Below are 12,947 nucleotides of genomic sequence, written 5' to 3'. Positions count from 1 at the left end.
ACGGAACTCAGGCTGTGCCATCTTCTGCTCCCCAACACAAGCTGCTGTTTTATGCCACAAACTGATTTTATGGATTCATGACTGCTTGTACACTGCCATGCAGACTATTTGTTCTTAGTAAATGGTCTCCAGATGTTTAAGCAAGGCATTTAAGAAGTATCCATGTAAGGGGCAATATAGACATAGGTTAAAAGCCTATAGGATTCCCTTAGTGGCCAAAAATGTGTCCAGTTTTTATTTAAATTCATTAACAGGAGTTGCTTTAACCTCCCCCACTGGCAATGAGTTCCAGAATTTTACTGCTCTAATGGTGAAGAATCCTCTTCTTAATTCAGTACGGAATTCCTTTGTCTCAAGCCTCAGTACATGCCCGCATGTTCTAAGTATAGGCCTGTTAGTGAACAGATCATCTCCGAGTTCCATATGATTCCCAATCCTGTATTTGAACACACTAATCCTATCACCTCTCAACCTCCTTTTCTCCAGTGAAAACATATTCAGCCTGATTAACCTATCTTTGTATTGTAGTGATTTTACTAGCTTAGCCGCCCTTCCCTGTACCTGTTCCAATTCATTTATGCCCTTTTTAAGGTGCGGTGTCCAGAAATGAACACAGTATTCCAAGTGTGGTCTCACCAATGCCTTGTAAAGAGGCACTATCACATGATCACATGGCACTATCATATTGGTATCCCTTGAATCCATTCCCCTTTTAAAGCATGCCAGTGTCCTGTTTGCTTTTGCTGCTGTACGTATGCACTATTACCCAATTTTTCATCTATGATGTCCCACAAGTCCTTCTCTACAGCGGACTTCCCTATAACAACTCAATTTAGTCTACGTAGCTTGTTCATTTTTGTTCCCAAAATGAATGACATTACTTCTAATCTTCCATCCCCCGAACATCCCCTCTTCTCCCACTATCTCCATCAGCATTGGTGAAACCGAGATCACCTCCACCGACCAAACGCGCTGCCTCGGTGTCATCATTGACTCCTCCCTCTCTTTCACCCCCCACATTCGTGCTCTCTCACAGTCTTGCCGCTTTCACCTATGCAACATCTCACGCATCAGACCATTCCTCTCCACTGACGCGACCAAAATTCTCACTCTCTTGTCATCTCCCGCCTTGACTACTGCAACATCCTTCTCTCTGGGCTACCTCTCACCCGCCTCGCATCTCTCCAAACCATTCTTAACGCTGCTGCTAGGCTCATCTTCCTCTCCCGCCGCTCTACCTCCGCCTCCCCCCTCTGTCTATCTCTTCACTGGCTCCCCATTCCTTTCCGAGTTCTCTTTAAACTCCTCACCACCACCTACAAGGCTCTCTCCTCCTCCACCGCTCCTTACCTCTCTTCACTGATCTCTATCCACACTCCCTCCCGTCCTCTTCGCTCCATCGCTGACCCCCGACTGACCTCTCACCTAATCACCTCCTCCCACTCCCGTGTCCAAGACTTCTCTCGCGCTGCCCCCCTGCACTGGAACAACCTCCCGCCACCCATCAGGCTTTCTGATTCTCTTACCTCCTTCAAGCGCTCCCTCAAAACCCACTTTTTTCGACTAGCCTATCCCTCCTCCTAACCTCTTTTGATCCTCCTATCCTGCCTCCGTTCCCCTCCGTTCCTACTTATCCTGTTGTTTTTCGTTCGTCCACCCACCTATTTTTAGTATGTTAACTCTTATGAGTAGGGTCCTCCTGCCTCACGTACTCACCCTACCTCTTTACCTCACCTGTCCTCCTGTCCTGTTCTTCCCTTCCTCTACTTCTCCTCGACAATTTTGACACCTACTTCTGAACTGATGCTGATTTTATTTCTACCAGCTATACCCCTATTTATACTGTATTTTTCAACACACCCTGTACGTTACCTTGTTATTTGTTATTTGTTTGCTATGTACGGCGCTGCGGACACTTTGCGGCGCCTTATAAATAAACGTACTACTACTACTACATTTATCAGAGTTAAACTGCATTTTCTACCTTTCCACTTACCTTTCCAGTTTAACTAAGTTACTTTGTAGTGTATCCACATCCTCTCCAGAGTTAATTTCCTTACTCAATTTTGTGTCATCTGCAAATATTGCAATTTTACTTACTATGTCCCTTCCAAGGTGGGTCCCAATTTTGAACCTTGTGGGACCCCACTTTGCACCTTTCCCCAGCTAGAATGTATGCCATTTACCACCACTCTCTATCCCTGATTGTGCAACACGTTTTTAATCCAATTACAAATTTTATCTCCTAACAATAAATTACCTAGTTGTATTATTAACCTTTTATGAGGCACTGTATGAAAAAAAGCTTTAGCGAAATCAAGCAGTATTACATCAACAGATTTCCCTAAGTCCAGCCCCCTACTGACTTCCTCATAGAAGCTATTTAAATTAGTCTGAAATGATTTATTTTTGACAAACCCATGCTGAGCCTTACTTATCACATTCTCCTGTTCTAAGAAATTTTGGATACTATATCATTATTCCTTCTAATATATTCCCCACAATGGTTGTAAGGCTGACCGGTCTATAACTTTCCGGGTTAATTTTGCTACCTTTCCTCCTTATTGGTACTATGGGCCTTATTCTGGTTGGTGCGGCCGGGCCGTACGCGTACGTTCCGGGGTTTTTCATGATCTGCGCATGCGTACATTCGCTAATGCGCAGGCGCGAACACTCCACAACGCTTACAGACGGGTCTCTCCGTGCGAAAAAACCTGTACGCGAGAGTACGGGCATTGGGGGCGGCATAGGGGCGTGTTGAGGGGAGCGGCCGAAATAATGAGGGAAAATGGGCGTAAACATGGGCGTACACGGGGGTGTGCACCAAAAATGAACGGTGCTACTACCGCACGATCGACTAAAGCACCGTTCATTTCGGACACAAAACAGGTGGCCGCCAACCGCCACCTCAGACCACCCCTACAGATACCGCATGCCAGCGTGCGCCTGGGTTTGCTAATTTACGCTGATTACTACTCAAACACATACACCTGAATGTAATAACCAATGCTGCAGTCTATTAAGTCCAAACCATGATTTCACTACCTGCAAGCCACACACAGCACTCAAACACATTGGAAGCTTATCTTTCTATACTTCTCTACATTTAAAGGTTTGTTTAATTTAAGGTAAGAATCTTTTTAAGACCTGCTTATATATGCTAAGGTAGGTATTTGTTAAACAGTTATACACAATCACTACGTGCTTTCATAGACTTTACACAGTAGCACACTCAATCTACACAAGTCGACATGTGTCAACGTGTTCACTCTAATACAAACATAGGTTTTGTATTTATGATACAATACCATAAACCACATCTAACACCTACAAAGGATGTTTCAGCAATGTTTTAAGCCCATGCCCACTATTTTGCACATTAATTAATTCAATCAATTAATGAATTTTCATAATTATAGTTGAAAGGCAAGATTTGCAGGTCCATATATGTGAAGGGTATGCCAGCGTACACGGACGTACGCTCACTCTCACGAGCGGTGACATAAGCTGAGTTTTCTATTGAAAACAATAGGGACCCGTCCGTGCAAGCTGGCGTACGGTCAGATAGCCGCAAGAAGTCGGTGGGAAGACGGACGAGAGACGTCCGTAAACGGTGGCGTACGCTCAATTGTACGCCAGTTGTCGGAGTGTAAGGGCTGGTCCGTCCGTGTACGTTGGCGTACGCTCAATTGTACGCCACTCCCCTTCGACGTTGTTTCTGCCCGTACATATGCGGCTGATTTGTGGGTGGACTTAACCCCAACGGCCGCGTACGGAGAGCGTACGTTAATAGCGAACGTATGCACGTTTGGCCGCTACGATCAGAATAACCTCCTATGTTAGTTGTGCACCAGTCCCTTGGTACTGTCCCCGGGTTTATTGATTCATCAAATATCAGATATAATGGTAGTGCTATCACAGAACTCAATTATTTTCGTATCATTGGGTGTATTTCTTCAGGGACAGGAGATTTGTTCGTATTTAGTTTATTTAATCTATTTTAGACTATTTCCTCATTCAAATATACAGTTTGCGAAAATGTAATATGTGGGAGATCGGTACTTATGTAGTATCTGGACGCCCGATTAAAAAAATCAGGTCCATCGCATCACATCGCATGCGACGAAATCGCATGCGATGCGATGGACCCGATTTTTCCATAGGATTCTTTTCATTTCCCTACTATCCAACTACGCATGGAGTTGGATATAAACCTGTGGCGAGCGTAGCGAGCCACCGAGCCCGAAGCGTGGCGCAGCGAGCACCGCGAGGGGATGCGGAATACTTTTTAACGAATCCGCGTCCCCTCGCGGGGCACGCTGCGCTCGCCACGCTTCGGGCTCGGTGGCTCGCTACGCTCGCCACAGGTTTATATACAACTCCATGCATAGTTGGATAGTGGGGAAATGAAAAGGACCCTTTTTCCCATAGAATCCTATGGAAAATCGGGTGCATCGCATCACATGCGATTTGGTCGGATGCGATGCGATAATCGGGCGTCCAGATACTACATAAGTACCGGGAGATCTTCTGAAGATTCTTCCATATACAGAAGGAAAACATTTATTGAATAATTCCGCTTTCCCTTTTCCTTCTATTACCAGGGTATCCTGCTTATTTTTTAGTGAGCCAATATCTTCCGTCCTTAACCGTTTCTGTTTATATATAATTTTTTTAGATTAGATTTGCTATCTGCGGCTATTTTACATTCGGTCTCTAATTTAGCCATCTTGATTGTATTTTTACATTTATTATTACATTCTTTATATGCAGCAAATGATTCAGGTGTCCAATCTTGTTTAAATGCATTGAATGCCCTCCTTTTTTATACATTTTTTTTGATGTAAAATGGAATACATACAGGTGGCCAGCGGTCACCAATATCTCCCTTACGGTTATGTTAGTAAGAATGTCCCCATTATTGCTTATCAAGAGATCCAGGATATTGTTATTTCTGGTTGGACTTTCAATAAATTGATACACCTAGTGGTCATTTAGGGCATCCAATAAAACATTTCCCTTAGCGGTACTACTTGACCTATCTTCCCAATTTATTTCTGGGTAGTTAAAGGGTACTTGTGTATTTTGACGGCGCCCACGAAATCGGCCGAAAATCGGCCGCAAATCGCATGGAAAAATCGGATGCGATTTTGCGGCCGATTTTTGGCCGATTTTCGGCCGATTTTCGACCGATTTTTCAGTTGTTTTTTCATGCTGTTCCATTATTGCACACCTTGTACACCCCCGAATACCATCGTAGTGCATCGCATGCAATATAGTGGCATGTGATGCATGCCATGCGATGCATGTGAAGCGATTCGATTTGTAATTGTACAATCACCCTGATGGGTGCTTACAATGTTAAATGCACCGCCATTGTTAACGCCACCCCCACTATCAACGCCAACCCGAAGCGTGGCGAGCGTAGCGAGCCCGCGAGGGGCGGCGGTACGCGTCCTCCGACCTTTTCATACCCCCACTATCCACGTCGGCGTGGAGTTGATTTTAGATAGTGTGGCGAGCGCAGCGAGCCACCGAGCCCGAAGCGTGGCGAGCGCAGCGAGCCCCGCGAGGGGATGCGGAATACATGTAAAGTAATCCGCGTCCCCTCGCGGGGCTCGCTGCGCTCGCCACGCTTCGGGCTCGGTGGCTCGCTCCGCTCGCCACACTATCTAAAATCAACTCCACGCCGACGTGGATAGTGGGGGTATGAAAAGGTCGGAGGACGCGTACCGCCGCCCCTCGCGGGCTCGCTGCGCTCGCCACGCTTCGGGTTGGCGTTGATAGTGGGGGTGGCGTTAACAATGGGGGTGCATTTAACATTGCGAATCACATCGCATGCTATGCGATATTGCTATGCGATATTTAATTGTACAATCAGGGGCATTTTCCCGAAAATCACATCGCATACCATCGCATAGTACCTGGGGGTGTGCAAGGATGGAATAACATGCAAATCATCAGGAAATGGCCGAAAATCTGCAAAAAATCGGCCGAAAATCGGACGCAAATCGGACGCAAAATCGCATCGCAGATCAAATCGGCAAAAAATCGGCCGCAAATCGGCCGATAAATCGGATGCGATATCGGATGCGATTTGGATTAAATCGGGCGCCGTTATAATACACAAGTACCAGTTAAAGTCGCCCATAATTATAATGTCCCCTAGGCTGGCCACTTTTCCCACCTGTAGAATGAGTTATTTTTCCTCCTCCGTATTTATGTTGGGTAGTTTATAACATGTTCCTACTATGAGTTTTTTAGCCCCTTTAAATAATATTACCTGTGATTTCTACCCATAACGATTCTACTGACTCCATTGTGCTCTCATATATGTCTTCCCTTACTGTATGTATGGTTTTAAGGATGGTTTAGCATATGGACTCCCCCCTCCCCTTCCACCTAATCTATTTTTTCTAAACCAATCTCAAATAACACATTTTATATTTACTCCAACATATTTTGTTTTTGGTGGTTCACTTTGTTGGTCTCAATTTTTTGTTCCAAAAGATTACAATGTGAGAAACATACAAACTCATACATGTGCTCACTTGACACTGCTTGTGCTTGTGTAAATACTGATCCAGTGCTATAAGAGTTCAGTTGTCGCAGACAGCCTTGTCTAAACCTACCCTGCAGACGTAAGACCACTTGCCAACTTTTTTTGGATGAAAGAAGCCATTCTTGTATATACTGTACATCTCCAACCCACTTGCTAATCTGCCTATATCCTCAACATTAATGAACAAAATAGGATTTGTGCTGATGCTTTGTTTGCAGTATTCTACAGCAAATAACCCTAAGGTTACATTTGTTGTTCTTTGGCTCTTTCCCCTTAATGTGTCTTGCAAACAGAGCGTAATTCAAGAGCCTAGCTGACTGTAAAGGTGTACAACAGCAATTTTTGCAATGACAGTGCAGAGAGGGGATATGAGATCTGTGTGCTAATGAGCTGACACTGCAGAGGCTGAGGAGATGTAGTGGAATGCACTACAACAGCACAGCATAAAAACACAGGCGGGTTCTTTCAATAACATTTGATCTAAGCAGCCTTAACATAATCCACATTTATTCTGGCACTGTCTCTGAGTTGCTAGCTGCAGCACAGAATGAAACGCCTTAACTAACAAGCTGCAATTATTCACTTAAGCCCATCTATATTTACCTCATTGCATCTACTGCATCTTTATTGTCAGGATGTTATATCAGTGTACAATAATAGCAAAAAACACGTATCTTAAAAAAATAAACAGTACAGTGGATGTGAGCAAATGTTGTCTATATTCACTATTGTATATATGTTCATGTGTGTGTGTGCATGCGTCTGCGCTCAAACTGTAACAGTAAGAAGTTGAGTGTGAGAAGGAAAATATATGTTATAGATGCTTACATACATGTTCAACACATGTCAAAAATGAACATTTATTTCAAGCACTCAGTTGTTGAGTTAAGCTCTTGCCTCCTCAACTTGCACTGCTTTGGAATTATATAGCGCTGTCATAGGCTCCCTAGTGCATTGCATTGCTATTTCGTTAATGGCATTTGTGTTGGTGGAAAATAACATTAATTTCAAGCCTTTACTGTCGCAAAGTGTGAAATTCACTTTGTTATGATGTGCTATCAGGTTAAGTCACTGTGGAATTCAAGGACAAAGCTTTCTGTGCAGCTGCATTAGGTATATAAGGACAAGAGGCATTTTTACAAGGAACCAAGAAAGTCTCAAGCACTAAACTAAAGTGGCATGAATTGTATCCATTCTGCTACTCAGTAGCACTGCTGCAGGACAGTCTTGGCTTTCACATCGGTTTGGAATCAGGAGCCCACTAAAATCTTCAGCATAGTGTTTTCTTCAAACTACATCATTTTAGCAGCTATGTCAATCACATCTGGGTAAGTGCCCAACAGTTTAAAGAAACCACTTCACTCTTAATTTCACCAAGAGAGTGCCAAGTAGGACAAAGAATGTGATTTAGAAATGTATACAGTACAATTAAAACTAGCTGTGCCTGTATTAAATACATACTGTTTCGCATGGTAGGTGGTGGCACACTGGGTTGTCCTTTCACTCTTTGGAGTAAGCAAGTAAAAGCTTTCTGACATTTGAAAATTATTGCTTTTCATTCTTTAGAGTACAGATTTGACACTGTGAGCAGTTCTAAAGCTACACACTGTAGAAGTACTGTATAATCCTGGGTTTCTCTCAATCATTATTTGTTGTTGACTGGATGTCTAATAAAGGTTGCAAACCGTAGAAGTGAAGTCACTATTTAATAACTTAGTACATTTATTTTGAATGTGAAATGAAAGACAAACAGTATACAGCAAGGAGGGAACATAGTACTCTCATTTTAAATCTTTTTGATGTCTTATATGGTGCAATTTGAATTTTTCCTATCACCCATATTCAACAAGGACTGTCAGATTGTCTTGTGTAATTTCCCTCATTTCCATAAAGAAATATTGTTGATTAAAATCAATTACTGAGTACTGTGTAAAGGGGCTTTGAGCATTTAAATTTAATCCATTCATTGATATTTGTAAAATGGTGTTACAAAGCCAACCTCTTGAAAGGATTAATTTGATTAAGGATTAAGGAACCTAAGTGTTTGATTTGAATGACATTCATTCAAGAAGAGGAGTAAGAGATTGCAAAGCATGTAGGAAATACAGAACTTGGTTTTATTACAGTACATAGGTATAAACTCAATATTATATAAACTAGTTAAAGTAAACCAGGGCTCTTAGAGGTCAGGACATAGCTGACACCACAACAGACATAACACCAAACTTCCATTAATCGCCAACTTTAACGTGGAGTTGTTCTATTCATACAAAACTTACCCCTATAACATACTGGACAACATACCTAAAATATGTACAGTAGATACTACACCTTAAAACAGTTCAGATTAATGGTTTTTAATTAGTGTTTTTTTGTTTGTTTTTTTACAATAAAGTATTGCATATTTAAAGGCCATGACCAAAATGTTTCTAATGCTTGGTGTTAGTACATATATCGTATAAAGTTGCTATGTAAAATTACCATAACTTCTAGAAAAACAATAACTTTGGTCTATTGAAAGGAATAATAAAATTAAAATATCTGTGTGTTTCTACTTAAACCGGCAATGCAGCATAGGAAAAAAGTATGGGTTTTGACTGGGTAAAATGTGACTATTAAAGTACAGATATCTTACTTCCTATAAACCCTAATATAAATTTGCTCCTAAGGGAGTGTGTTCAGCAACACTTCACACATCTATTTCCCCAGCATACTTATTATTTCATGTGGCCCACAGAAGCGAATCGAGCACTGCAGAGAGCAGCTCATTAAATACCATGCAATAAAACCACGATGTATTAGTATTCTTCAGATTTCCAGCATTCATCAGCATATCTTATAGTAGTACTATTTTCACAGCCAATGAGACCATTTCATTGGGATAGATGCCTAGTATTTGCTAATGCATGTCCAGACTTTGTGAATGCTGCATTAGATATGTTCACATGACCAGACATTGCTCAATACTATTTTAGAGGAACAGAAAGAGAGGATGAGAGAGAGAGAGAGAGAGAGAGAGAGAGAGAGAGAGAGAAGGGAGGCAGAGAGAGGCAGATCAAGAATGAGAGAGAGAGTGCAAGAGAGAGAGAGAGAGAGAGAGAGAAGGGGCAAAGGGAAACAGAAAGAGGCAGATCAAGAATGAGAGAGAGAGAGAGAGAGAGAGAGAGAGAGAGAGAGAGAGAGAGAAGGAAAGGGAGATAGAAAGACAGAAATATGTTCCTTATTTTTATATTTTACCTAAAAAATATTGCTAGTCAAGATAATAGATATCTCGTTAGATAATTGGGTATAATGCAGGAGCATCTTTTAAAAAATAAAATAGTGAACAGCAACAGTATGTATATATACTGTATGTGAAGAACACATTTTTAACTAATTTGAACAAAAAGACGTATCTGCTGGTTTTAGCAAAGTAAATATTCTGAACCATGCATATCGACATCTATAGATGTGTAAAATTTATAAAACGTAATACACATTGTAACTGTAATAATACAGCTGTCCATTTAATGGCTGGAAACTTGTCATATGTTACATATGCTTTGGTTACTGAATGCATGCTTTGAATCAGTACTGTAGGTACTCACATGCATTTGTCACAGAGAAACTGTTGGATGAGTCTAAGTGATCTACATGATGGACCAGCTGGAAGGGCCTCTCTGTGTTATTTTGGTTGGTATTGTGTAGTTGCACTGCAAATATAAATGCACTGTGTTCCTGAATTGTATTTTTCATGAAAAGTCCACCTATTGAAAAAAACACATGAAAAACAAGAAATCAATATATATGTGACAATGAAAGGTATTTTTGTAAAGCAGTGTCGTATTCTCGCCTATACATGATTTAATCACAATGTAATATATAATAGTTGATAAAATGCATTATTTTCTATAATGTATAGATCTATTAACCCTTTCACTACAGCACGTTTAATGAAGAATTTTGGTCTAAGCTGCAGGAGTGCCTGTTTCTGCTGTAGTATCACTCTTGCTTTTAATACAATTTGCTGACTCCAGCTCTTCTACACAGCTCCCAACAAGAACAAGACGAGCAAACCTATTCAGCAATGTACAAGATGTGTCTGAATGGAAAGCTGTGTGTTACTTTGCATACTGCCCTTTAGTCTGAGATGCACACTACAAAGAGCTCGCTATGTTCCCGTTGCTGAACGCAGAAGCGATGCTTTGGGTGAGTCTAGTAACTTTTCTGCAGTGTGCTGTATCAAAATGATGCTCTGTATTGGAAATCCACTAAGCTGCGATCTATGAAATCGTTTCCCCATTCCAACAGAGAACTGCAGTGACTCTAGCCATAATATCCATCCTGGACGTCTTATGTCCCTGGTTATCTGCATGCTGTCTGCTTTTGTCTACAGCAAACAGAAGGACAATCCAGTAATTAGAGTGTGGGCAGCGATGCTATCATTGCATGGTCAGTGCATTTACATTACATACAATACTGCAGCAGAGTTGAGTATGATTATACATTGCTAGTAGTGTATAAAGTTGGACAGCATTTACACTTCCTTAATATTCTCCTTCACCGTCCCGTAATGCAGAACAGTGAGAGGTATATAAACCATGCTGCAAGCATACATATTGTATGTGCACACTGCAATACAAAACCATGCAAAGCTCTGCATGACTAGCATACAGGATGTCACTGTATTGGGGATTTTAATCAGCATCTCATGCGATCAGCCACTTACCTATATTAATGGTGTTAGGGAATCCTCCAGAGCTCTCCCCTACAAGGCTCACCAGCAGAAAGAAGACAGTCTGTATCTCGCTTTGCCCCATTTTCACAGCCCTACGAATTCAATTTCTAAAACGAAACTGACACAGGCAGGACTGAAGTCTCCCGGCTCTCCCCTAGCCACTATGATTACAGCACCCTGGACAGCTCCATTGGATGCAAGCTGCAAATCCAGCCCCGCTCTCGCTATAGGAAATCAGGGGACTTTTCCCAAAGATGGTGGTGAAGAGAGAAAGGGAGTGAGGAAAAAAAAAAAAAAGATCAGATGAATAAGGATCTTCCAATTGGACCAGTAGGGGGGTTATTGATCAAACTTGATCTGACGTTGAGTTAAAGCAGCATCGTTCAGCACAGCCTCACTGCAGCCCCGACAAGACTGCAAAGCACAAGCTCTGCATTTGTCTACAAGGAGCTAGAATGGATGGAAGCACACCAGCCTCACGTGGATCACAGGCTAACCCCTTCATTACTGAGGACAACAAAGCTTATAGATCCTCTCCATCCTCAAAAAAAAAAAATAAAAAAAAAAAATCGTATCGAGTGTCCCAGGTACCCGTTTGCTGCTCCACCTCAACAAAGGGAGGCACACAGTATAATATGGTGCAAAGGAGACCCCTGCAGATATCTACAATGGGAGCCTCAGACAGATGCCCCCTCTATATCACTGCTGTAGTAATAATGGCATTAAACGGGAAGGAGCTCTGTCTGGGACAATGCATTGCTGGATAAGCCGCATTTGCAGTCCCTTACTCAGCCAGACGTTCGCTACTGTTTAGTGTTTTCTTGAAATAATCCACTTCTTTCTCCAGGTCCTCTGGGCTGCACACGTTCTATGCGAATATGAACCACTGAATAGAAATCACTAGGATGGGAAATGTAGTACATGCATACAATAAATTAAATATTATGATTCCTCTGCTGTTCTTTCACCCAGTAGCTCAAACTACAAATAACCTGCATTTTACTACAAAGACACTACAGTAGCTTGTGAACTTGCATAATCTGTGATATGACCACAACGATTTCCATACTCCTGCCCTCTGGGCAATGAGATTCATATGCACTGAACATAAAAACCACATTCTACAATATACAGTAAATCCTAAACACTAGGGTGGAATGGGTTAACCCCCCACCAATAAATAAATAAAATACTCGTTTGTATGTTAAAATGATATTTTCAATAAAATCAGTTGACATGTACTGATTGCTGCCATTTATTGATTAAAATTAGTTGCAATTAAATGGAACTAAATTATTTATGATAGCCAAAGAGACTTGGGGGAATATGTTTTGCAGTTATTTGCATTATTTTGTGATTTGTGTTGCTCGAACAGACACTGCATCTGTAACTGGAACTGCTTTGGATCTCAGGGGCTTATTTTCTAATTGACATATTTATAAGCAAATCTAATTTGACATCATAAAACATATCTTTTAATTTTACACATTTTCAAATGTCACTGCCAGAAAATGATTGGTAATATATTACAATAGCATTGTCACAGATGTACAATGCAATAGTCCAATAGTTAATAAAGGCACACATAAATCGATATTAGAATGTACAGTACACTTTACAAATGAGTACAACATGTACAGATGTAGCCATGCTTATCTTTGCTGTCAT

The 12,947-nt window shown here is 41.5% G+C and overlaps 1 protein-coding gene across 4 annotated transcripts in view; it reads right to left on the bottom strand.

Annotated features, from left to right (window-relative positions):
- GRIA3 (glutamate ionotropic receptor AMPA type subunit 3) overlaps positions 1–12,072 on the bottom strand; it is a 325,345-nt gene extending 313,273 nt beyond the window's left edge. For 2 of the 4 annotated variants that reach the window (XR_014460708.1, XM_083159318.1), the window contains exons 1-2: positions 11,271–12,072; positions 10,150–10,308 (exon numbers count right to left, since the gene is read on the bottom strand). Coding sequence is in view for 3 of the 4 variants with exons in the window: in XM_083159318.1 (XP_083015444.1) it covers positions 10,150–10,308; positions 11,271–11,361 (250 nt within the window). In the remaining variant the exon portion in view is untranslated. The remainder of the gene's footprint in view (positions 1–10,149; positions 10,309–11,270) is intronic. The other 2 variants (XM_083159317.1, XM_083159316.1) reach the window with 2 other exon arrangements.
- Between the last annotated feature and the right edge of the window lie 875 nt (positions 12,073–12,947).

This window comes from Crinia signifera, chromosome 9 (assembly GCF_055691185.1).
Source record: "Crinia signifera chromosome 9, ASM5569118v1, whole genome shotgun sequence".
Taxonomy (NCBI): Eukaryota; Metazoa; Chordata; class Amphibia; order Anura; family Myobatrachidae; genus Crinia; species Crinia signifera.
The sequence above is the reverse complement of the archived record's forward strand: the minus strand, read 5'-3'. Positions and strand labels throughout refer to the sequence as shown.